Below are 26,139 nucleotides of genomic sequence, written 5' to 3' on the forward strand. Positions count from 1 at the left end.
CCGTTAGTAATATTGGCCCTGTATTCCATTCCACTCTGGTAAGAAGGTTCTCGGTTCCTGGTGTCCATCCCTCCTCGTGAGCACGCAGGAGGTGAGCTTGAGCACTTCCCCGAGTGGAGCCCAGATCCTTCTCCTGCCACTTCCTCACGTGGAGCTCAGGCTCAACCCTGGCTTCAGAAGCTGTTTTTTCATTTGTAGGATGGACTGGTTCATCCTGCTTTACCTCCCTTATGTACTGTTTATGCTGGTGATTACTTTGAAAATGGGAAAGCACAAAACTAAGGTTGGGTTTAAAGTAAATTGTAATTTTAAGGACTTTTTAAAAAAATTAATTGGGGTTGGGTATATTAGTTTCGTAGAACTGCTGTAACAAAGTACCATAAACTGGGTGGTTTACAACAACAGATGCTTCATCTTTCGGTGTTCTAGAGGCCAGAAGCCCAAAATCAGGGTGTCGTTGGCAGAGATGTGCTCCCTCCGAGGCTCTGGGGGAGGGCCCTTCTTTTTCTCTTTCAGCTTCCAGTGGCTGTCGGCATCCCTGGTGTTCTTTGGCTTGCGGACACATCACTCTAGTCTCTGCCTCTGTCGACGTGTGTGGCCTTCTTCTGTATCTGTGTCCATGTTACCTTCTTCTTATGAGGACGCTAGTCATTGGATTAGGGTCCATTCTAATCCAGTATGACTTCATCTTAGCTCAGTGCATCTTCACAGACCCTATTTCTAAGTAAAGTCACATTCCCAAGTATCGGGGGTTAGGGCGTGGGCATATCTTTTGGGGGGCTACTCATTGCAGTGGAGTTTCTACCCTTCCCATCAAGAAGTATTTGGAATTGCCGCACTTAGTAATTTGATGATGTAAAATCTAACATTATGAATTTGCTCATGAAAATAGAATTTTAGATGAAGTTTCAGATAGAACTTTATGGGCTGAAAACTCCAAAGTTAATTATTCGTTCAGAAGCCAACCTCCAAATGAGCGCGTTTATTACCTACTGATAGGTGTCTGTGCCGGACTTTCTTCTGCTCTATGAATGTTTGTTCTTGATATTGCTTCTTTTAGTCAAATCAACTGTGCTTTTAAATCTTCCCCTTAGGAAATCGAGAGACTTTCTGAGCAACTAGAAGAAAAAGAGAGGGAGACGCAGCAGCTGTTGAGCCAGCCGGAGAGGGAGCAGAAGGAAGTGGCCCTGCTGAGGAGAAGCGCGGCCCAGAAGGGGCGGGCCCCGGCCGCCAGCGACATTCTGTGCCGCTCCTTGGCCGACGAGACCCATCAGCTGCGGAGGACTCTGGCCGCCACCGCCCACATGTGCCAGCATCTGGTCAAGTGTCTGGATGAATGCCAGCGCGCACAGGGGGACGCGGGGGAGAGGAGCCCTGAGGTAGGCCGTGGTGTCAGCACGCCAGGATACAGACCAAGGTGCAGCAGGAGGTCTCTTCTCGCGCCTCAGGATCCCTCAGCCATCACGGAGGTCGGGGCACCCAGGGCGCCCCCTGCTCTCCACAGTGAGGGTTGCAGCAAAGCCCGCCCATCCGGGGATTTCTTCTAGCATGGTGGAAGGTGCAGAATGTGACAGGGAAGCAGGTGGCCTGCATCACCAGCTGCCACCCCCAGACCTGCAGCTGACCCTGGTCCCCGTGGGGAGATGGCACTGTGGTCTCATCAGCCTTCGCTGAGGACGAAGCAGGCAGAGCAGGGGCGGGAGGGGTGTCCTGAGCAGGTGCTGGCACACGTGCAGGTGGGCGAGGGGCAGTGCCTCCAAAGGCCGCCCAGGGCCAGGCCCCAAACACAGTGAGGAATCGGGCTGGGCGGGCCGGGGCTGGGGAGGGCTCCACGTGTCTGAGCAGGGCTGGCCTCACAGGGGCCCTCCTGCAGGGCGGGTACCCGCGTCAGGGGCACGGAGCCCTTCTGTGTACCTGGCGCTGTGACCCCTGGCCAGGCCCTAGGTAGGGTGGGGCCAGCAGGGAGGGAGCCGGGCAGGGGACAGGGGGCAGGGGCAGGGGGCGGGGGCAGGGGCGGGGGTCCTACAGGACTGAGTGGAGCTGGGCTGTGGCTGTGTGTGCGGTCTGGTCGGGGAGGGGACAGCGTGGGTTTCAGCATCAGAATTCCCTACCTGGGAGATCAGGGGGCTCCTGGCTGGGGGTGTTGGGAGCACGGGGCAAGGCTGCCTTCCCTGCCTGTCTGATTCCAGCCCCTCCCGGCATGCAGTGCACATGCTGCCCCACCCAGCCCAGGTTACTCTCGTGGGGTCTTTTCCAGGCAGTTCTCTGATCCTCTGAGGCTGCAACCAGGCTGACTCAGAAATGCGGGGGAGGCGGGGACAGGCCCTCCAGCCCCTTAGCAGCAGCTCCACTGGGAAGCCCGCTGGGGAGAACCTCGGTCTGAGAACCGGTCTGAGAACTGTCCGTCTCCGCGGGTGGATTCCACGAAAAGGGAACCTCAGAAAGCACACAGGCATATTTCAGATACCACAGTGCTCTCTGGGGGCAGACTGTGTTCTCGTCTGATTTTGAGTCACTGTGTCATTTCCCTCTGGGGATTTGAACACAGCTGCCTGGGCAGGGGTGGGGCTGGGGCTCTTAACAGGCTCTACATCGGCGTCACTTCTCAGCCCTGGACTTGGGTGAGTCACCGGGGTTTCCCGGTGCCCGCTGGGTTAGGACATGTAGTTCCTTTGTCATTCGAGGGGAATTCTCAAAAATAACGGCACCAGCATACAGCCCACTGTACTGTTAAATGCACTGAATTTCTAGGATTCAGATGGACTTTTCAGCTAGTTCTGCCCACCGCTGTTAGGGCTGGTTTGGCAGGTGGGTTTCCAGGCATGACTCCCGAGACCCCGAGTGAGGCACAGGTGGACTGCCGTGTACAGAATCACTGAGGTTAACCCTGCTTGCGTGACGTGACGTGACAGTGTGGTGGGCTCAGAGGGAGGGAGCCGGGTCCCTGGCCGGGCCTGCTTGTGGCGTCCCTTTGGCCCTGGGCTGGAAGGTTCTCTGATGGACGGTGAGATTAAGCTTCCTGCCCTCCCGACTCCCGTGATGATGGAAAGTCTCAGGCATGAGAAGATTGTGCGAGGCTTGGCCCCAGCGTGCGGTGGGCTTGGGCGGGGTGAGGACCACCCCTCCCCCACCCTTGGGAAGGGGCACGTCCTTTCCTGTCTCCGTCCCACCTGCCACAGTGCGGGCTGCAGTGACCATCTGCAACCTCAGTCTCCAGGTGTGGCTTCCTCCCCTCTTGCCGCACACAGCAGTCACGTTCGGTGACACGGTGTCTGCTCTCCGTCCCTTTCTTACGCAGCCAGCGTGTGCAGATGGGGACGGCTCTGTCCACGCGGTTGTTGAGAAGTTACGGGAGGAGAATCGACTGCTGAAGCAGAAGGTGACTCACGTGAGTGTCTGTTAGATGTCACTCGGGAAGAACTTTCCCCTCATGGCCCGCAGATGAGGGTCCTCTCCTCGGCTGTGCCCGGGGGTTGCCCCTGCCCTCAGGCCACTTCGGCTGATACACGCAGTCCCTATAGGCCCGACATATTTGCCTAAAAGGACGTGTAGAAGACGCTTGTCATTCTCCGGCCCCCAAGTTAACTCACATGTGGATAAATGAGGTACAAGAATTACTATCAAGTACAGCTTTTACGGTGGGAAATTGTAGCAAGTCTGCTTCTGTCTCCGGCAGTTGTTTGTGGCCATCGTTGCCACGTCCTAGTGTCCCCTCTGCACAGAGCAAACTGAGACTTTTTTTTTTTGGCCTTCATTCCTTTTATTTATTTATTTTTTAAAAATTAATTAATTAATATATTTATTTTTGGCTGGGTTGGGTCTTCATTGCAGTGCGCGGGCTTCTCATTGCTGTGGCTTCTCTTGTTGCGGAGCACGGGCTCTAGCCGCGCGGGCTTCAGTAGTTGTGGCTCACAGGCTCAGTAGTTGTGGCTCATGGTCTAGAGCGCAGGCTCAGTAGTTGTGGCTCACGAGCTTAATTGCTCCGTGGCATGTGGGATCTTCCCGGACCAGTGCTTGAACCCATGTCCCCTGCGTTGGCAGGCGGATCCTTAACCACTGTGCCACCAGGGAGGTCCCCTGAGGCAACTTTCATTTAAGGGGAAACTCACTCTGCTCCTTGTTGCTAGTGAATAGCTTCACAGTTCAGGTTGGCTTGAGAGCAGCTTCTCAGCCGCCGCCACCGTGAGCGTTCCGGCCTCCTCAGGTGGAAGACCTCAATGCCAAGTGGCAGCGCTACGACGCCAGCAGGGATGAGTATGTGAGGGGGCTCCACGCACAGCTGAGGGGGCTGCAGGCCCCCCTCGAGCCTGAGAGGCCCTCCCCGCCCGAGCTGATGAGGAAGGAGATCTCCCGGCTCAACACACAGTTGGAGGAGAAAATCAACGACTGTGCAGAAGCGAGGCGGGAGCTGGCGGCCGTGAGGAGGGCCCGGGACGCCGCGCTGGAGCGGGTGCAGATGCTGGAGCAGCAGGTGCCCCCCGCCCCGGGGCCGGGTGCTGGGGGGCGCTGGGGGGCTTTCTCCGTCTGAGCAGAAGCGGCGCTGCCGTCTGACGGCTGAGTGTCTGTCTCCTCACAGATCCTCGCGTACAAGGACGACTTCACGTCGGAGAGGGTCGACCGGGAGCGGGCTCAGAGTCGGATCCAGGAGTTGGAGGAACGGGTGGCCTTGCTGCAGCGCCAGGTACCCTGCAAACAGGTAGAATGGAGGCCCATCTCCTCCGGTCCAGGCTGGGCGTTTTCTTCGTGTTTCTTTCATCGGTTTCAAGCCCTTCTGCGTCTGCCGAGACCCTGATTCTGTGCTCCGGGCAGAGCCACCGTGCCCGGTGCCTGGGGCCCGGTGGCAGAAAACCTCCCTGTCGTACCGTGTCTGTAGAGGACGTTGGCGTGGTGGCGTGTGACTTCAGGGGTGGCTCTCGGGCCTGTCCTGCACCCAGAGGGCACGTCCTGGGCCTCAGGCTCCCTACTGGGAGCTTCGCACACACGTGTCCCCTCCTCGCTGTGCAGCAGGGACCCTGGTTGCCCTGTCACACACACGCAGCCGCTGAGGCTCCAGGCGTCTGCTGGCGCCCCCCAGCTCACAGCCCCTGTGCGCGGAGATGGGCCGTGCAGGCGGGCAGGCCCCACAGCTCACTCTGGGCTCTGTGTTGCCCCGCCACAGGGGCTGCTTCTTGGGAGGCCGGGCCTGGGTGGGAACTGACGGTTTCTCACTGCAGGACCCGGGGCGCCCACACGCCTCTTCCCTGCTCCTTCATGGGTCTGCCCAGAGTACCCGATACACATCCTCCTGGGGGGCTAGCGCCCTGGTGGGGCGGGGATGCCAAGCTGACCCTGGAACCGCCCTTCGTGGTTGGCCTCAGGGCGGCGGGAGCCACCCTTAGTGCCCCGTCCTGCGTGGCTGTGGACCCCACTGGTGGACAGAAGGGTGGCCCGGCCTGCCGAGGCTCGGGGCCTGTGCACTGAGTGGCCTCTGAGCCCCTTTCAGCTGCAGCCTGTGGCCGCTGAGCTTTGGGAGCACTTGCTCCTGCTCGGCCCCTGGGCGATACCCCGGGGCGGGTGGTAGTGAAGCTGTGGGCCAGGAGCCAGGGTCCCGCTGCCTGGGCTGAGGCTCCCACATGAGGTGTGATGAGCACTGGGGGTCACGGCGCTTCGGGGCTGACGTCGGGGGTGAGCGTGTCAGCCGTGCCACAGGCACCCCTGCTGCCTCCAGAGACCCCCAGCCCACCCAGGAGGGATGCAGTCTGCACGGTGGCGTGTGGGAGGAGTCTGCTGGGACCGCGGTGGGGGTCGGGGGAGGGGAGCGCCCCCCCGCCCCCACCCCCAGCTTGGGCCTGTTCCTCTGTGAACACAGGCAGGAGGTTGCTCACGGAGCACGTCCTCATTTGGGCCCCAGCACCAGGCAGAGTGAAGGTGCAAGTCCCACTGTGCAACAGGTGTATGTCTAGTTGCTGGAGCCTGAGGCCAGCCTCGTAAGCTGACCCTTTGCCTTTTTTCCAGGATCCTCGAGAGCCAGGCTCTTGCCGGATTCACACTGGGGGCAAAACTCCCGGGTACTTAGAGACTGACGCTTCGGAGCTTGTGGCACCCGGTGGCTGGAGGCCTGGGACGGGATCCCAGCGGCCAGAACTCCCCGCAGAGGGCGGGAGCCCCGGAGCAGCCCAGAGAGGCCAGGGGGACCTTCAGTGTCCTCACTGCCTGCAGTGCTTCGGCGATGAGCAGGGGGAGGAGCTCTTGCGGCATGTGGCTGAGTGCTGTCAGTGAGCCCTGCTGGGCCGCCGGCCCGGGGCGCGGGTGGGGGCTCCCAGCACGCAGCATCGAGATGCGGGGCCCCCAGAACAGGCTGGGGGTGCTTCTGAGCCTTCCCCTTGGTCCCGCTTGGGTCAGGGGCACTTCCGGTAGGGCTGGAGGGAGAGGTGGGGTTGGGAGCATTCGTGCCCAGGAGGGCTCAGCCTCGCCTCTGGTGTGGAGTCTGATGTCCGAAGCTGTCAGGCCGAGGCCGTGCGAGATGTGGTGTGGGGTTCTCCCAGACCCGCAGGACAGCCCTGCCCCAGCCGCACCTGGGGACGCTGCAGCTCACTGGGACGAGGTGGCTGCCCATGGGAAGTGTGCCCACGCCCACCAGGAGGCGTGCACAGCTGAGCACTGTGCCTGTGCTGAAATAAGGCTGCACTGCAAGAGTGGTTGCTGCATATCCGGAACTTAAACGTGTTTATGTCACATTACTTATTTTTGTAATAAATGCACTTGCTACAGCGACTCCTGAGAGTGTGCGCTGGGGGCTGGGGTGCAGGGACCCGGCAGCATTTCCATCTGGGCCTGAGTTACACCAGCCAGGGAGGAGAAACACACTTTCTTACTGTTTGTCTGTCACCTGTTTGTTTGTTTGTTAGGGCATCCCGAGGGGGGGTCAGCGGGAGTCCAGCCTGCCCAGCACTCTGCCATCGGCCTGTTTCAGCTCCAGCCAGGATGTGAAGGGCTGGGGGTGAGGCGGGAGGAACCAGGCGCCTGGCGAAGGCAAGTGAGAGGCTTGCAGGGCAAGGACTGCGTGCATAGTCCTGGCGGGGTCAGGGCTGTGTGACTCAGGTTAACCCTCAGAACAGTCGCAGGAGGTAAGTACTTCTATTAGTCACCCTCAACACAGGTGTGGAAGACGAGGCACAGAGGGGTAAGGTCACTTGCCCAAGGTCACAGTAGCAGGGGACAAAGCTAGGATGTAAACCCAGGCCATCTGGCTCCTGAGCCCACATTCTACTTCCCAACACGTGGAGGAGCTGCCGGCATGGTGAAGGGCCAGCATTGGGCGCATGTGCTGTCCCTCCTGCCTGGAACACTCGTTCACCCTCTCCACTGGCTAAGTCAGTCCTCCTCCAGTTGTAGTTCAGGCATCAACTCCTCTGTAGGATCCCGCACCCCACTTTACAGGGGCCTGACTGGAAGGGATCAGTCTGTGCGGCGTGGGTGCTAGAACGTCACAGGAAGCCTCCGTCTCACTGTCCTGAGGAGTTGGAGGAGTTTGGAAATAGATGGAGACCTCCCGGAGAGAAGGGAGCTGCAGAAGGGGGAGCCCTCAAATCCTTGGCTGACCCCTGAACTGTGCGAGCTTAGCGTTAAGACCCCAAGAATCCTGGGGCAGGAACAGCGGCTGGAAGGCAGGATGTGCTGAGCAGAGCTCCCAGCGGCTGTCCACCGTAGGGTGGCAGTTCCGAAATTGAGTCCCTTGGGGTTAGCGGGGCTGGAAAACCTTGGTTTTTCCTTTGAAACCCTCGAAGGGCCACACTTTAGGAGTAAAGTTGACATCTTGGGGCCAAAACAAAACAGCGCTGCTCTTCCAGGCAGCCAACCAGTAATTCACTGGCCTGTTGGAACAAAATCCGGCTTTCTTCAGAGCCAGGACCTTGTACTATATTAACTACGGTCCAATATACAGTAAAAAATCCTAGACATATGGAAAAGCATAATGAAGATATATTCACACAAATACGAGCTAACAAAAATTTATATCCAGCAGATTGTATGACAAGAAAAAAGTATACTATGGAAATTACTCAGGCTAGAGGGAAATGATTCTGGATAAAAACAAGCATAGAAAGGAATGAAGAGTATGGGAATGGGGACTTCCCTGCTGGCATAGTGGTTAAGACTCCGTGCTTCCAATGTAGGGGGCCCGGGTTTGATCCCTGGTCAGGGAACTAGATCCCACATGCATGCTGAAACTAAGAGTTCGCATGCCACAACTAAGGAGCCCACGTGCCACAACTAAGGAGCTGGCAAGCTGCAACTAAGGAGCCCGCAACTAAGACCTGGCGCAACCAAAAAAAAAAGAGCATGGGAATGGGTAGATATGAACGAATATTGACTGTTTAAAACAATAATGTCGGGAATTTCCTGGTGGCGCAGTGGTTAAGAATCCTCCTGCCAATGCAGGGGACATGGGTTCGAGCCCTGGTCCAGGAAGATCCCACATGCTGCGGAACAACTAAGCCCGTGCACCACAACTACTGAGCCTGCACTCTAGAGCCCGTGAGCCACAATTACTGAGCCTGCATCCCACAACTACTGAAGCCCACGCGCCTAGAGCCCATGCTCCACAACGAGAGAAGACACTGCAATGAGAAGCCTGCGCACCGCAACCAAGAGTGGCCCCCGCTCGCCTCAACTAGAGAAAGCCCGCGCCCATCAACAAAGACCTAACACAGCAAAACAAAAAACAAAAAAACCCAATAATGTCTTGAGGGTTTTAAAACATGCAAACGTGACCACAAGAACTTTCTAGGTGAGGGACGGGAGTGTTTAATGAACTTATATAAGTGTAGGGTTTTTGCGTTGACTTGTGGTGGACTAATGAACTAAGGAAACATAATCTCTAGGGTAACCACTAAAGTAGTAATGAAAATATCTAATTAGAAAGTTAATAGAACAGAAAAATAATGTTTTTATTAATCCAAAGCAAGACAAGTTAGGAGAACCAAAGGGATAAAGGAGAGATGAGACAAAGAAAGCAGCTGGAAGATGGTAGACTTAACCAACTGTATCAGTAATTACATTAAAAATAAATGGATGGTGGGATAGGGAGGGTGGGAGACGCAAGAGGGAAGAGATATGGGAACATATGTATATGTATAACTGATTCACTTTGTTATAAAGCAGAAACTAACACCATTGTAGAACAATTATACTCCAATAAAGATGTTAATAAAAATAAAAATAAACGGACCAAACACTCTGATTGAAAGACAGTGATTGTCATACTGGATGAAAATGAAAGTGTCACCTGTGTGCTCATTAGAAAAGATACACTTATGCCAACATTAACCAAGAAAATGAGAGTGATTATCAGACACAGTGGACTTTTAAGACAAAAAATATTACCAGAAATATAGAGTAACAGTGCATAATGATAAAAGGGTGAATTTATCAGGAATATACAATATACCTAAATTTGTGTAGAGCTAATAATATAAAGCAAAAGAACTAGACAAATGCATAATCACTGTTGGAGATTTTGGCATACCTTTCTCAGTAACTGATAGAAGCAGGGAAAAAAGTAAGGATACAGAAGATTTAACCTATCTACTTGGCCTAATTTCATATGTAGAACCTAAATTACACTGAACAAAAGTTAACTATAATTCTTTTCAGGTGTACATGGAATGCTTCCAAAAGAGACAAATCTGTGGACCATAAATCAAGTCACAACATATTCCAAAAAACCTAATCATTGAATTCATGATCACTGACCATAGTGAAATTAAACCACAACTCAATAACAGAAAGATAACTACTAAATTCCCAACACAGTTCTAAATGATCCATGGGAAAAATAAACACAATGAAGATTAGAAAGTATTTTGAACTGAGTTGAAAATGAAAATACAACTTGCTAAAAATTATGGAATGCAGCTAAAGCAGTGATCAGGGGGAATGTATTAGCTCCAAAGGCATATATTAGAAATGAAGAGAGGTTAAACTTCAGTGATCCAAGTGCTCATCACAAGAAGCTAGGAAAAGAACCACAAATTAGGGACTTCCTTGGTGGTCCAATGGTTAAGAATTCACCTTCTAATGCAGGGGACGCAGGTTCGATCCCTGGTCAGGGAGCTAAGATGCCAGCCACATGCTGTGGGACAACTAAGCCCCTGTGCCACAACTACTGAGCCCACATGCTCTGGAGCCTGCGTGCCACAACAAAGACCCGACGTAGCCAAATAATAAAATTTAAAAAATAAAAACTGCAAATTAAACCCAAAGAAAATGGAAGGAAATAATAAAAGCAGAATCAATGAAATGGAAAGCAGACAAAAATCAACATTGCCAAGAGTTAATTCTTTTAAGTAGTGATAAAACTGATAAACCCACAGCATGACTGACAAAGAATAGAAGAGAAAACAAATTGCTAATTATCAGGAATGAAAGGTGGGCATCACTGTAGATCTCTAAAAAGAGTATATACTATGAACAATTTATAAAGCGGATAAATTTGACAACTTAGATGAAATGGATAAAATCCTTGAAACACACCACTTACTAAAATTGACATAATAGAAAACCCAAATAGCTCTATGTCCATTAAATTGAATCTGTAATTAAAAATCTTTTCACAAAGAAAATTACAGTCTCAGATGACTTCACTGGTGAATTCTTCCAAACATCTAAGAAAGATATACCAATCTTACACTCAGGAAACAAAGTGGGAATGTCTCCCCATCTCATTTTATGACACCAAAACCCGAGAAGGACAAGGCAAGAAAGAAAATGACAGACCACTCTCTCTCATGAACATAGAGGCAAAAATCCTAAACAAAATATTAACAAATTGAATCCAGCAATATAAAATGGATAATACATTATAACCAAGTGGAATTTTTATTACAGGAATACAGGATTGGTTGACATAAAACAAAAACAAACAAAACCCACAAAACTAATTCACCAGAGGAGAAACCATAGGATCATCTCAACAGAAGCAGAAAAAGCATGTGACACGATTTAATCCCCACTCATGATAACACTGAGCAAACCAGGAATAGAAGGGATTTCCTCAGTCTGATCAAGGTGTGTGTCCAAAAGACCTACGGCCAACTTTCTACTGATGATAAAATACTGAGTGCTGCCCCGCTGAATCCCATCAGGGCAAGGTGTTCACTTTCTTAAATTTTAATTTATTTACTTTTTGGTTGCGTCGAGTCTCTGTTGCTGCATGCGGGCTTTGTCCAGTTGCGGCGAGCGGGGGCTACTCTTCGCTGCGGGAGCTCAGGCTCTAGGCGTGTGGGCTTCAGTAGTTGTGGCTCGCGGGCTCTAGAGCACAGGCTCAGTAGCTGTGGCGCACGGGCTTAGTTGCTCCGTGGCATGTGGGATCTTCCTGGACCAGGGCTCGAACCTGTGTTCCCTGCATTGGCAGGCGGATTCTTAACCACTGTGCTGTCAGGGACACCCCAAGGTGTTCACTCCTTTTGCTGCAATTACACATTGTACCGGAGATACCCAGTGCAATCAGGCAATAAAAGGGAAAAAAGGACAGAAAAACTGGAAGAGAAAAAAATCAAACTATCGCTATTCACAGATGACAGACTGTGGATATAGAAAATCCCTAGGGGATGTTAAGAAAAAAGTTTAGAATTAGTAAGTGAAGTTGACCATCTCAAGATACAAAGACTGTATGAAACACCTACTGTATTCCTGTATATCTGCAACAATTGGAAAAGCAAATTTATAAACCTGTTGTGGGTTGAACTGTGTCTCCCCCAAAAGATATGTTTACCAAAAAGATGTTGAAGTCCTAATCCCTAGAATGTGTGAATGTGACCTCATCTGGAAATAGGGTCTTTGCAGGTATAATCTCAGGTGATGTCCTGCTGGATTAGAGTGGGCCCCAAATCCAATGACTGGTGTTCTTATAAGAAAAGGACAAGAGACAGACACAGGTGAGAATATACCGTATGAAGACAGAGGCAGAGATTGCAGTGATGCATGTATAAACCAAGGACTGCCAGTGACCACCAGAAGCCAGGAGTGAGGCACGGAAGAAATTTTTCCTCATAACGTCTAGAAGGAACCAATTCTGCTGGCACCTGGATCTTGGATTTATAGCCTCCAGAACTGAGAGAATAAATTCCTAAGCCACCTAGTTTGTGGCACTTTTTTATGGGAGCCCCAGGAAACTAATGCATAACTCTACTTAGGTAGTGTCAAAAACATAAAATGCTTAGAAAAAAATTATCAGAAGTGTGCAAAACCTTTACAATAAAAGCTGCAAAATATTACTGAGAGAAATTCAAGAGCACACAAATAAAAGATACCATGTTCATAGACTGGGAACTCAGTAGTCTTTAAGATGTCAGTTCTTCCCAAGTTTATCTATAGACTCAGTACAATCTCAGTCACAATCCCAGTAGGCCTCTATGACAAACTGATTTTAAAATGAGTACGCCCCCGCCCCCCATTTCTTGGACTCCAGTTACATGTGTGTTAGAATGCCTGATATGGTCCCACAGGTTTTTTATTTTTTGGCTGCGCCGCACAGCATGCGAGATGTTAGTTCCCCGACCAGGGATCGAACCCGTGCCCCTGCAGTGGAAACTTGAGTCCTAACCACCGGACTGCCAGGGAATTCCCTCCCACAGGTCATTTTTTTCCCCAGTCTCTCTTCTCTCAGTACTTCATTTCTGGTAGTTTCTATTTATATGCCTTCAAGGCCACAGGTATTTTCTTCCAGAGTTTCTAATCTGCTGTTGTAGTATTTTTCATTTTAGATATTGTATCTTTTGTCCTTTGGATTTGGATCATTTTTATATCTTCCAGTTCTCCATCTTGTTCATGTTTTCCTTTATATCCTTCAGCATTGTCGTAAGATTTGTAATGGTCATTTTAAAGTTCTTGCCTGCAAATTCACCGTCTTTGGTTCTGTTTCTATTGCTTGTTTGATATTTCTTCCGATTTATGGTTTATATTTTCCTTCTTGGGATGGCCTGCTAATTTTTTGCCTGGATTCCAACATTCTGAATTTTACTTTGTTTAGTGTGGGATGGTTTTGTATTTCTTTTAAAAGAATGTTGGACTTTGTTCTAGCAGGCAGTTACTTAGGATCAGTTTGATCCTTCTAAGACTTGCATTTAGCTTTAGATTCCATACTAGGGTAACAGAAGCCCACTGCCGAGCTGAGACCCTTCTGAGGGCTCCACGCCAATACCCGTGTATCACCAGGTCTCTCCACCCTGGTTGGTGGAAACTTTCCCCCTGGATTTATGGAACTTTATGCCACACGTGCACAGATGAGTAGATTTGAGGGGATTCTCTGCAGACCCATGGAGTGCTCTAAGTGCAGCCACCCCCATGCTGGTCTCTGCTCCCTCTGCTCAGAAACCCTGCTGGGCTCCTCCCTGTGCTGGGGCCTGCAGGCTGCCTCCAGGCCGGAAGCTGGGGCCCTCGGAGGCTCACCTTGTTCCCTGCTCTTCACTCAGGAAACACTGCCACGTGCCGCCTCTGTTCCAACATCCAAGAACACCGTTAAAAAAACTTCCTTGGTTTCACAATTGTTAACAGCAGGAGGACGGTTTCTGTAGCCACTCTTCCTCCACAGATGCTGCTGCTGAGTTTAATAGTCCAGGCACATGGTTCTCACTCTCCAGACGATACCGCATTCTCCACCAAAGACAAGCCGGGGCTCCCAGGACCCAGCTGGCTCCACACACTCAGCTACGTGACTTGTCTTGACAGTTAAGTTCTTCACAGTCCAGAGCTGTCTGAAATCTCCTTCCGTGCTTCGTGTCTCCCACCCCTCAGTGCTGTTTACTCTTAACATTTAGTAGTGGATCCAAAACGGACAGTGATCGCCTGTGATTGTCAAGATGAAGCAGCAGAAAGTCACTTCCATTCTGTCATTCTCTGTGATGATTTGGAGGTTTTATTTGTGTTTAAAACAGTAAAACAGTATGAACTGTGGGTTAATTAACGTTTTTCTTCTTTTAAAAAAATATAGTAATGAAATTGAGAAGTATCAATCCTTTCTGGTACCATAACATTTTGATTTTTTAATGGCACGAGTATGTAGGCAAACTTCAATAAAAGGACATTTTGCTGTTTTTTTAGCTATTGTTATTTCATCGTAAGATTACTTGTCAACGTGATCTGAAGAGGCTTCCCCAGAGGCTGACCCCAGGTCGGGGAGTGACCTCATCGGGAATCTGAGGGACTCGCCTGGGGCTTTGGTGTCCCCATCTGTCAATGTACGGACTGGGGTGAGGACCTGGCTCACTCCTAGACCACAGTAACAAGTCACCAGAACCCTTGACCAGGGCCTGAGCATCCCGGGGCCTGAATCCATCCTCTTTTGTGTTCCTGAGATGCCCCCTTGAGGAGTGATCCAAAGGAACATTAGGGTTGGGTCTTGCGGGTTGGGTGGCATTTCCAGGGAACTCGGGAAGCGCATTCCGGCAAGGGGAGAGGCCGGGAGGTCTGAGGGGCCAAGCGTGCAGACTCGGAACCAGGTGTAGACGGCAGGCCCACGTGCTGGGCGGAGCCGGGTGTGGAGGCAGCAGGGGCCCCTCAGGAGCCGCGTGTGGTGGTGTGTGTGGTGCTCAGTGCTGGGGCACACAGGGCTCCCCTCACCACGGCTCACCTCACAGCGGGGAACCTGTAGCTCTCAACAGCCAACGTGGCCCACAGGGCAGACGAGGAAGCGGAGGCCTACAGGTGGCTCGGCCCCCGGACGGCCTCAGGACTGTTCCCCGGGAGAACAGGGATGGGCACAGGCGGGTCTCAGGGCCCGAGCAGGCAGCTCCCCCTAGGGGGTCCAGCCTGGACTCGTCCCAGGGTTTGCTCCCTGGCCCTGCCTGTGCTCTCACCAAGTGCCCAGCCTCAGCCAGGGGGGGATGAGCCCAGCCCTGGGCTTGGGGTCCCGGGGGGAACGTGGGGGGGTCTCTGCCCCTCCCGAGGACACCCTCTGGCGCGGTCACGGCCCGGCCTCAGTTTCTTCCTTTGCTGGATCACCCCATCACCCAGAAAAACGAGCCGGCCTCTTGACCCCAAAGCCCCTCTGCCTTGCTGCCCCTCCCCTGCTCTCCTGTAAACTAGCTTCCACTGGGCGCCGGCCAAGGTCACCTCAGCATCAGAGCCACGTGGCCAGTCTCTCCCTGCCCCACGGCCTCCAGGCTGCCCTCATCCCCACCTACTCTTGATGCCTGGTTCCGGGGCTCGAACCCTGGTCCCGTCTACACAGGTTCATGAACACTTCACCGGGTGCCTGATGGGCACTGCAGACGGGACCCCTCCAGGGACCGCAGCCCATCCTTCCCAGAGCTCAGACCACAGCCTTGGGGTCCTCCTTGTCCCCTCTCATCCTCCTACCTGCATCCCGTCTGTCCGGAAGCCCTGTGGGTCCAACCGTCAGAATAATTCCACAGGCCAGTCCCACTCACCCTCTCTCAGGCTAAGAGCCAGGCCGGGCACGGTTTCCACACAGAAGTGGGGCCCTCGCCGTGCCCCCTTCACTCTGGGACCAGCCATATCCTTATATGTGCACAGAAGCAGCTTCACCAAGAGGCCGGGAGCAGCAGGAGCTATGGAGTGTTCTAGGGGGTGAGTGGAAGCTAGGCTGCAACCAGGCGGCAGCTCCACGCCAGCTTTCTGCACGCTGATGGCAGAGCTCAGAAGAAAGGGACCACGCTGGGATTCCTTTTGTTCACTCTAAATACTATTAGCACATTGTTGCCAGCTTATACCCAATTAAATATTTGTAGTTCTTCACTGCTGTATTAGAGATCACCCTCCCCACCCCGAGACTGGGTGGGGGCACCTGCCTACAAGGCCATATGGAAGCCCAGCCCACTCCCCACTTCCCCCTGCTGGGCCCCCCAGCCCCTTCTCCACACCCCTGCTGTCCTCTTGGCACTTACCACTGTGGCCCACCGACAGCGCTGAGTCCCTGGCTGGGCTCTGTCCTGGGCACGCAAAGGCCCGGGTGACCTGCTGGATGGAGGATGGTGAGGGCACCAGGAATCGAGAGCTGCCGCTGCCGGCGACCCTAGAGGTGCTCCAGGGCCAGGGCCCGGGGTCCCCTCGGGGGCATAGCCATCAGCTTGCCCGCCCCCTCCCCGCCGCAGCCCATCACAAAGCAACCAGACGAGGCCTCCTGCTGTACTAATGTATTCCATCTTTCAAAAAGAAAGACATGATTTTAATATTACTTAACAATATGTTAAAAAAGTAGCCAGGCAGGCCTCCGTGTTAATACAGCCGAACACTCTAACAGACTTGATGGTGTGAGTACTGGGTGGGTGTTTTGTTTTTGAACTTTCTCATTCTGCAAGGGATCTTACACAAGCTGGCTACAAGTCAGGGGGATCAGACACGGACAGCGCGACGTGTACACTCTTAAACAGTAGATTGTGGAGGAGAACGGAGAGCCCTGCCCTGCCCGGCCGCCTCGGGTGGGACGCAGGGCACAGAGAGCTGAGCGCAGCGACACCCCGGCAGGACAGGTGGCGGGACAGGGCGAGACACAGAGGCAACGGGCCACGTGGGGATGCGAACCCATCCGGCCGCGGCCCAGGCCTCTGAGGCCGCGGCGGTGGAGAAGGTGGCAGAGCTACTGTTCCGATCCGACGGCAGAGCTACGGTCAAGGCGGCTCACTCACAGACTACACGCACACGAGCTAACAATGCGGGTCGAGCAGCAAGTTCTCGGTCGGGAGGGGGCTCGGGTGCGGCGGCCCACCCGCACAGCCCGGGGCAGGCATGGCAGCTCCGGGCCCGGCCCACCGCCCACGCGTCCCTCTCCAGGCGGTCCTCGTTCAGTGGGCAGCAAAGGTGGCTTTTTTCAAGCTGAAATTGGACCAGTTGATGGACAGTCTCTGTCGGGTCTGCCTAGCGGAATCCAAACAGAACCTGCGAAGAAAAGAAGCCCAGCGGTCATGGGAGGAAGAGGCCCACACCCGGGATGCAGCCAGCGAAGCCCAGCACCCAACAGGGCTCAGTGTGCGGGACACCGCTGGCGTCCACCATCTCCCCACGCCTTGGTGCAGGAGGAACAGGGTCCCACCTTCAGGACACTGGCCAGCACCCTGGACATCTCTGGGGCTTTGTGTGCTTTTCTCTCGTTCTTCAGGAAGCTGCCCGTCCCAGCCAAGCTCTGCCCACGGCCACCAGCCTGCCCTCATTTATCCACGAGGTCACAGTGAGTGTGATGTGAAACAAGAACTTATATGAGACACAGTTACAACACTGCCCGCACCCCCCTCGCCCCCGCCCCCACCCTCAGGGGCAGGTCGAGTGCACAGGAATGCCCACAGGCCTCCAAGGCCAGTGCAGCCTCACCGTCTGGCTCTGGAGCACCACCTGCGTGCTGCCCCCTGCTTCCCAGGCAATGATGGCCGAGTTCCATACTAAATGAAGCAAAGAACATTTTCTTTCAAAAGCCCTTACTTTTGCCTAATTCCTGAAATTCTCACCCTTCCAGCACTAACATGGGTAGCAGGAATTTGGATTAAACTAGAAAATGGTATTGTTGTCACTCGTCCAGAAGGTGAAATGAAGTGTTTTTGCTTCAGCTGTGGTTAAATCGCTGAACCAGTCGTCGGTGCTGTGTACCTGGAGGACTGTGTCCAGGTAAATGAAGCCCCCGGCCACCCCGCCCCTCGGCGAAGGGCTGCACCGTCTCCCAGGATCCAAACTCTCTTTCCCTGGACACAGCTGGTCAACCCCAAGTCCTAGTGGTGTTACCTTTTAAACCTTCTGGAAGCTTCCACCTCCTCCTCCACTGTCTCTGCATCAGCACATGTGTGTCCCCACCCTTCACGCCGCAGCCAGAACGCTCGGAAGCACCAACCACGTCCCTGCTCTAAGCCGCTCAGAGAAGAGCTGCAGCCCGAACCAAAGCAAGGTCTCCACGGGGCCCAGGCGACCTGGTCTGCGTCCTCCCCACACCCTGGCTCCACTCTAGACACCACCTCCCATCAGGCCTCCGTACTGCCAACTGTGGACTGGGTCACGCATACTTACATACATGTGTACAGAACACGCGAGTACAGGTAACTATAAGGCAAAAGCCTGGGTACCCACCCCCCCAGGTCAAGAAACCCAACACTGCCAACCCTGGGGTGCCATGCTGTGCCCTCCCAAGCAGGGAGCCACCATCCCAGCCTTTGCAACCAGCAATCCTCATGGTTCTTTGTAGTTTCACGACTCGATGGTGGCTCGTGTTGATTTCTTTCTTTCTTTTTTTAACATTTAATTAATTAATCAATTAATTAAGGCTGTGTCAGGTCTTCGTTGCGGCACGCAGGATCTTCGTTGAGGCACGCGGGATCTTTTGTTGTGGCGCACGGGTTCCAGGGCACGTGGGTTCTGTAGCTGCACCACACAGGTTCTCTAGTTGAGGCGTGCGAGCTCAGTAGTTGTGGCACGTAGGCTTAGCTGCCCCGTGGCATGTGGGATCTCAGTTCCCCGACCAGGTATTGAACCTGCGTCCCCTGCGTTGGAAGGCAGATTCTTTACCACTGGACCACAGGGAAGTCCCTCATGTTGATTTCTAAACACACAGGAACAGAACTGTGCTGTATGCTTTCATGTTGCTCCTTTCATTCAACAGTACGTTCATGCGATTCCTCCGCAAGGCCACAGGTGCGTGGGACTGTTTGCTGGAGTATGTGGGACGCACAACTTGGCCATTGCAACTTTACAAGAGCCGCCAAGCTCTTCTCCAAGGTGGTCTGACCTGACCTGCTGCTCCTCGCCCGTGGAGGGGGTCGGGCCCAGCTGCTCCCCAGTGCCAGTCGGGCTGAGGCCTCCCACAGTTAACTGGTCACAGGTTTTCTGTGACATCGACTGTTTCATTTGCCCGCTTGTCAACAGGTCTGTCCTTAATGGTCTGTAACGTTTACACATCTTGATACTAATCCTTTGTGATGCACTGCAAATATTGTTTTCTCACTTTCTTTAAAGCAAATTGTTGATTCTAATGTAGCTTAATTTATCCATCTTTTATTTTATGGTTGGTATTTCTGAGAAATCTTTCCCTATGCTCGAAATTTAAAAGGTTTGCATATGACACTTAAAATCTTAACCCATCTGAAGTTGACTTTGAGTGTGGTGTGATGCAGGGGTAACACACTTGCACAGCTCCATTTACGAACACACCTTTATTCCCACAGTGATCAGCCAACCCATCTTTTGTCATACACCAAAGCTCAGTGTTCGTACAGGCCTGTTTCTGGGCACCAATGTCACCATATTTTAATAACCAAGACTTTCCAAGTCTTTACAATGGGTAGGAAAAGGAGCCTTCCTTATTATTCCTATTCTTCTAGGAGGATATTAGCAATCCTTTACAATTTTTTTTCTTTTTTGCGTCAATGTAACACATACATAGCAGGGTGAATAAAACAAATGTCTAACATAAAGAATCATTATAAAGCAAATACCGTGGATCACCAGAGTCAAGCTGGGGGACCCCCCTGCCTGGTGCTTCCTCTCCTCAGAAGTAATCACCATTCTGGCTTTTTACGTTGCTCACTTCCGTGTCTTTCTTTAAAGTCTTAATGCCTCCGTACGCATCCCTGAACAACATACTTCACTTCTAAGAACATACTTTATTTAGGTGTCATTTATGTACAGCAAATTGCAGTTAGTGTAGAGCCCACAGTGCTGACAAACTTACACGTCTGGGAAACCATAACCTCAACCAGGACACAGAACATTCCCACAAAACCCCAAGTCTCCTTTCCGCTCTGGCCCCAGGCAAACAGCGACCTCGTGATCTGTGACCACAGATGAACCTGTGTATTCTGGGATTTCGTGTCAGTGGAACCTCCGCACGCATTCTGTGTCCGGCTTCTTGCACTAAGCACGCCGCCTCTGAGGACTGTCCATGTGCTGCAGCAGCAGCTTTTTACTGCTGAGTAGCATCCACTGGATGGACAGAGCGCCGTTTTGTTTATCTGCTCATCTGTGTGGACCTCTGGGTTGATCCCAGTTTGGGGCTGCAAATAAGACTCCTAGGGACATTCAGGAACAAGTCGTTGTGCAGGCATCCACTCTGCTTTCTCTTGGGCTTTTGGGCAGCCCCCAGCAGTACAGCTGCCGGACTGAACAGTAGGCATATCAAACAATGTACTTTAGTTTTGCCTAATTTTTAGTTTATATAAATTGGATATCACGTATATTCTTGAGCATTCTGTCTCTTTTGTTTAACATTCAGTTTGTAAGATGCATCTGTGTTGCAGATTGCTCTGGTTTGTTCCTTTTTGTTGCTATAACACTTCTCCTTTGACTGTATCACAATGTGTCCATCCCAACAAGTTTTAGAAACACTGTGTTAAGTTCCACAAAACCCTTCTTGGGTTTTAAATCCACAGATAAACTTGCAGAAGCTGGAGAGCTTGAACATACTAAATTTTTTTTTTCTTTTTGCTGTGTAGTTCCATTTATATGAAGTTCAAAAATATGCAAAACTAATGTATGGTGAAAGATCATCTTTACTTTGGGGGTGCTGGTAGTGACTGGGGACATATGAAGCAGGCTTCTGGGTGCTGATAATGCACACCTTGGCCGGGTGGTGGTTACCTGGATGTGCTCACTTTGTTAAAATTCACTGAGCTCAAAGGCACTAATTCTTCTACGAATGAACATGAAGAACCTGTGTGACCCAGGTCCTTCAATGCTCCTCTGTGAAGTCTCATCGCCTTCTGTGCACGAGTCTTGTGCAACTCCTACTAGATTTATTCATGGATACTGCACAGATCTTGCTGCTGTGATAAACGCTGTCTTCACGTAAACTACATTTTTGAATTACTGATGGTGTAGAGAAAAATAACTTCTGTAAACTTATCCTACAGCCAGGCTCTTGCTAAACTGTCCTATGTTTTCTTCCGTAATTTCCTACATAGACAATTAGATCATCTGTAAAATGAAATTTTACTTCCTCCTTTCCATGCCTTATGCCTTTAATTTCTTGTCTGTCTTACAGTGCTCGCCAGGAACCACGGCTTAGGGTTGACCAGAAGAGGAAATAAGAGGGCGGCAGGGCGGCTCTGTTTTGAACGTGCTTCATCTTTCCCATGTTGGAAAATGTTTCATGCAGCTTTCTTTTCTCTTCTTTCTCTTCCTCTTTTGGTAAATTCCTTTTCTAAGGTTAAAGATATTTTCTTCTATTGCTTACTATTAAAAAAAATTAGTTATAAATGGGTGCTAAGATTTTAGCAAAGGTTTTTTCCTGAACTCACTGAAATGATCACATGGCTCTTCTTTACTATGTTAATGTGCCAGATAACATTGCGGATTTCCTAACATCAGAAACTCCTTGCATTCAATCCTGGGGTAAGCCGGTTTGGTAACATGCTGCTCTTTGAAAATACTGTACACTGTTGGATTTAGCATGTGAATATTTTCGTGATTATTTTTGCAACTAATATTCATGAGAGAAACAAATGTGTAATGTCCCATTTTTTTCTGGTATTGTTTTTGGCAGATTTTGGTATCAACATTTTACTTCTCTCATAAAACAAAGTGGGGAGCATGCTCCTGTGCTGTCTCATTTCAATTCTCTGGTAGAATCTACAAGACCGAATAATCTTTCTTTGAAAGTCCTGGACAATTCTCTGTGAAACTGTCAGAATATAGTTTTCTTACTGGGAAGACTTAGAACTGCTGCTTTAATCTAATTGTTACTGGACCATTCATGCTATTTTTCTATTGGGTTAATTTTGTGTCTTATTTAAGTTTTAAAGTTAATTGTTGTAAAGTTGCTCCCAGTCTCTGGAGTTATGTCCTCCTTTTCACTTACGTACTCACAAAATCAAAGAAACCCTTTATATTACAGAGAATTTCAAACACACCCAAAAGCAGAGAGTGGTACAATGAACAGAGCCACCATCCAACTTTGATAATTATCAACATTCTGTTTCTTCTTCCATCTAACTGTGGTATTTTGTCTTTTTTCTACTTTTCTTGACTAGTCTCTCAAAGGTTTATTTATTTAATGTTTTCAAAGAATCAAATTTTGGCTTTGATGATCTTATCTTTGTTTCCTATTTCATTATTGCTCTTATGTATTATCTCCTTTGTTTCACTTTGAGTTTATTCTATTGCTGTTTTCCTAATTTCTCAAATTAAATCCTAAACTCATTAATTTTCAGGGGTTTTTTTTTTGCGGTACGCGGGCCTCTCACTGTTGTGGCCTCTCCCGTTGCGGAGCACAGGCTCTGAACGCGCAGACTCAGCAGCCATGGCTCACGGGCCCAGCCGCTCCGCGGCATGTGGGATCTTCCCAGACCGGGGCATGAACCCGTGTCCCCTGCATCGGCAGGCGGACTCTCAACCACTGCACCACCAGGGAAGCCTTAATTTTCAGGTTTTTAATACTTAACTCCATCATTTAAGGCTTCAGTGGAAGTGCTCCCAAGGGCAAACCTTTTCTTTTTTTAAAAAATTTTCTTGAAGTATAGTTGATTTATAATGTGGTGTTAATTTCTGCTGTACAGCAAAGTGACTCAGTTTTATATACATATGTATATGTGTGTGTGTGTGTGTGTGTATATATATATATATATATGTATATATATATACTCTTTTCCATTGTGGTTTATCATAGGGTATTGAATATAGTTCCCTGTGCTCTACAGTAGGACCTTAGTTGTTTATCCATTCTCTATATAATAGCTTACATCTGCTAACCCCAAACTCCCCCTCCCCCCTCCCCCTCCCCCCTCCCCCTTGGCAACTACAAGACTGTTCTCTATGTCTGTGAGTCTGTTTCTGTTTCGTAGATAAGTTCATTTGTGTCATATTTTAGATTCCATATATAAGTGATATCACATGGTATTTGTCTTTCTCTGTCTGACTTACTTGACTTAGTATGATAATCTCCAGTTGCATCCATGTTGCTGCAAATGGCATTATTTCGTTCTGTTTTATGTCTGAGTAATATTCCATCGTGTATATGTACCACATCTTCTTTATCCATTCATCTGTCGATGGACATTTAGCTTGTTTCCATGTCTTGGCTATTGTAAACAGTGCCATTATGAACATAAGGGTGCATGTATCTTTTTGAATTATAGTTTTTTCTGGATATATGCCCAGCAGTGGGATTGCTGGGTCATATGGTAGCTCTATTTTTAGTTTTTTGAGGAACCTCCATACTGCTCTCCATATTGCTGTACCAATTTACATTCCTACCAACAGTGTAGGAGGGTTTCCTTTTCTTCACACCCATGAGCAAAACCTTTTCTGCATTCCACAGGTTTTCACGTGCAATATTTTCCTTATCTTTTAGTTCTATATATTTTTAAATGTCCACTGTGGTTCCTTACTTGACCCATGAGTTATTTACACTTACATAATTCCAGATTTCCAAATATTTAGGGACTTAAAATGTACCTATTGTAAATATGCAACTTCAACATGTTGTGGTCAGAGAACACAAATTATACATCCTTCTTTGACATGTTTGAGCCTTGCTTTCTGTGGCCCAGCACATATCCCGTTTCTGTGGATGGCCCCGTGTGTGTAAGAACTCAGCTGTTTCTTGGATGCAGGGTTTCACCTACATCCGTTAGACTAAGCTTGCCAGTCAAGCTGTGTTGATCTTCCACATCTTCACAGTGGGGCTTGGGCTGCTCAAGCCAATCAGGACGCAGAGAAATGGTCTGAGATTTCCCACCAGGATGGTGGATTTGTTTGATTCTCTGTGAAGCCCAAATTGCTTTTTGTATCTTGAGGCTATTTCATTAAGTACTTGTGTTTAAAATTCCTACTTCTTCCTGACAAATTGAACATTTTATCATTATGTAGCAAACTTCATCTATCCCGTGTTAAAATATACTTCGTCTGAGAATAACCACTGTAACAGTTTCCTTCTTCCTTTCTCTTTATTTCCACCTTTCTTTTCATTATAGTTTAGGTATTTTCTTGTAAACAGTATATATACATATGTGTGTGTGTGTGTGTGTGTGTGTATATATATAAAATTTAACACAACCTGACAAACTACTTTTTTTTTTTTTTTGCTGTACGCGGGCCTCTCACCGTTGTGGCCTCTCCCGTTGCAGAGCACAGGCTCCGGACGCGCAGGCTCAGCGGCCATGGCTCACGGGCCCAGCCGCTCCGTGGCATGTGGGATCTTCCCGGACCGGGGCACGAACCCATGTCCCCTGCATCGGCAGGCAGACTCTCAACCACTGCGCCAACAGGGAAGCCCTGACAAACTACTTTTAATTTTGTCTGCTTACTGCCTATCATGGTTACTGACACAACTGGACTTGTGTCTATCATCTTTTTAAAATTTGTTTATTGTACTTTCTCTACATTTATTTATTTTTCTTTTTGTTTTGATTTTTTTCCTTCTACTGATTAGCAATTTATACACCCTATTTCTATTCTTTTAATGCTTGCTCTTGAAATTGTGTCCTGCCCATTTAGCTTAAAGTCTGAATGTTAACTACCTGAACAACAGAAGGACTTCAGGATATTCAGCTCTGATTATTTCACACTTAACTGACGTACTACTGCTGTTCAGTACTGGGGTTCTTTCAAACATAATGTCAGTTAGACATTTACCTAGACTTATCAGGCTGTTTTTCATTCCTTCCTGTGTATGTTACAGTGATCTTCTGAGATCACTTTCCTTTTTCTTTTCTTTTTTTTGGTGGGGGGCCACGCTGTGCAGCTTGCAAGATCTTAATCCCCTGACCAGGGATTGAACCCATGTCTCCTCCAGTGGAAGCATGGAATCCTAACCACTGGACCACCAGGGAATTCCCGATTTCCTTTTTCTTAAAGTATAATTTTAGATGTTTCCTTTTAAAACAGGTCTCTTTGTAGCAAGCTCCTACAGTTTTTCTTTATTATGGGAAAGAATAGTTTTGTGGGATACATAATTATAGACTGACAAATCTTCTTTCAACACTGTAAATATCACTCCATGGTCTCTGGTTTCATATGCTATGTCTAGATATGGATTTTTGTTTTTTTATCCTACTGGTATATGTTGTGCTTTTGAATTTGTAGATTCAAATTTCCCATTAGTTCTGCAAAATCCTCAGGCATCTTATCTCTTTAAATCCTGTTTTTCTGTGGTCTCCATTCTCTCTCAGAGGGCCTTCCGTTAGGTGTATGTCAGACTTAGCCACTCCTCCGTGTCTCTTAAGCCCTCTTTCACATTTTCTATTTTCCTTATATCTTGGTGCATTCTGGGTACATTTTCCAGATATATCTTCCAGTTCATTAATTCCCTCTTCAGCAGTGTCTCATCTGTTTATCAGGTATCTATCTACTGACGTCTTGACTTTAATAATTCTATTTTTCATTTCTGGATTTTTATTGTTGTTCCTAGGTCTTGGGTGTTTGATAATCTTTGTTTATAAGGTCATGCATGATTTTAAGGTGTGTGAATCCTGCAGGTCTACCTTGGGAAAATATTCCTCCAAAGCTTTGCCTACATCCAAGAAATGCCCCTATTCTATCCCCTGCTCCCCAGAATCCAGCCTCAGGGCAAACTGTGTTAATAATTCAAGTAATTTAGGGACCTCCCTGGTGGTCCAGGGGTTAAGAATCCTCCTTCTAATGCAGGGGATGCGGGTTTGATCCCTGGCTGGGGAGCTAGATCCCACATGCCGCGGGGCAACTAAGCCCACGTGCTCTAGAGCCTATGCAACACAACTAGAGAGACCACGTGCGACAACTACTGAGACTGTGCGCCAAAACTAGAGAGCCTGCGCGCTGCAACGATAGATCCTGCATGCCACAACAAAGATCCTGCGTGCTGCAACTAAGACCCGACACAGCCGAATAAATAAATAAATAAGTCAATAAGTAAATAAATAAATATTAAAAAAAAAATTAGGGACTTCCTTGGCGGTCCAGTGGTTAAGAATCCACTTTCCAATGCCGGAGACGCGGGTTCAATCCCTGGCTGGGGAACTAAGATCCTACATGCCGCAGGACAACTAAGCCCACATGCCACAACTACTGAGCCCGCACATACCACAACTGGAGAGAAGCCTGCGCTCCACAATGAAGAGCCCACTCACCACAACAAAGATCCCGCAGGCCGCAACTAAGACCCAATGCAGCCAAATCAATCAATCAATCAATCAATTTAAAAAAATAATTCAAGTAATTTAGCTACAGATTCTTTTGGACTTTGTACAA

At 49.6% G+C, this 26,139-nt stretch overlaps 2 protein-coding genes across 11 annotated transcripts in view; one reads left to right on the top strand and one right to left on the bottom strand.

Moving 5' to 3' along the window:
* The window catches only part of TNIP2 (TNFAIP3 interacting protein 2), a 35,496-nt gene extending 21,131 nt beyond the window's left edge, over nucleotides 1-14,365 (top strand). Inside the window, exons 2-6 of one of the 5 annotated variants that reach the window (XM_081229373.1) lie at nucleotides 1,095-1,379; nucleotides 3,299-3,388; nucleotides 4,205-4,471; nucleotides 4,577-4,696; nucleotides 13,574-14,365. In XM_081229373.1, coding sequence (XP_081085499.1) covers nucleotides 1,095-1,379; nucleotides 3,299-3,388; nucleotides 4,205-4,471; nucleotides 4,577-4,696; nucleotides 13,574-13,714 — 903 coding nt within the window. In that variant the 3' untranslated portion in view covers nucleotides 13,715-14,365. The other 4 variants (XM_081229374.1, XM_081229375.1, XM_081229371.1 and 1 more) reach the window with 4 other exon arrangements.
* A 1,740-nt stretch (nucleotides 14,366-16,105) lies between these two features.
* The window catches only part of FAM193A (family with sequence similarity 193 member A), a 177,930-nt gene continuing 167,896 nt past the window's right edge, over nucleotides 16,106-26,139 (bottom strand). For 4 of the 6 annotated variants that reach the window (XM_081229178.1, XM_081229179.1, XM_081229177.1 and 1 more), the window contains one exon: nucleotides 16,107-16,878. In XM_081229178.1, the coding sequence (XP_081085304.1) occupies nucleotides 16,785-16,878 (94 nt within the window). In that variant the 3' untranslated portion in view covers nucleotides 16,107-16,784. Of the gene's footprint in view, nucleotides 16,879-26,139 lie in introns of all 6 variants that reach the window. The other 2 variants (XM_081229176.1, XM_081229175.1) reach the window with 1 other exon arrangement.

Source organism: Mesoplodon bidens, assembly GCF_964165515.1.
Source record: "Mesoplodon bidens genome assembly, chromosome: 1".
In the NCBI taxonomy this organism is placed as follows: Eukaryota; Metazoa; Chordata; class Mammalia; order Artiodactyla; family Ziphiidae; genus Mesoplodon; species Mesoplodon bidens.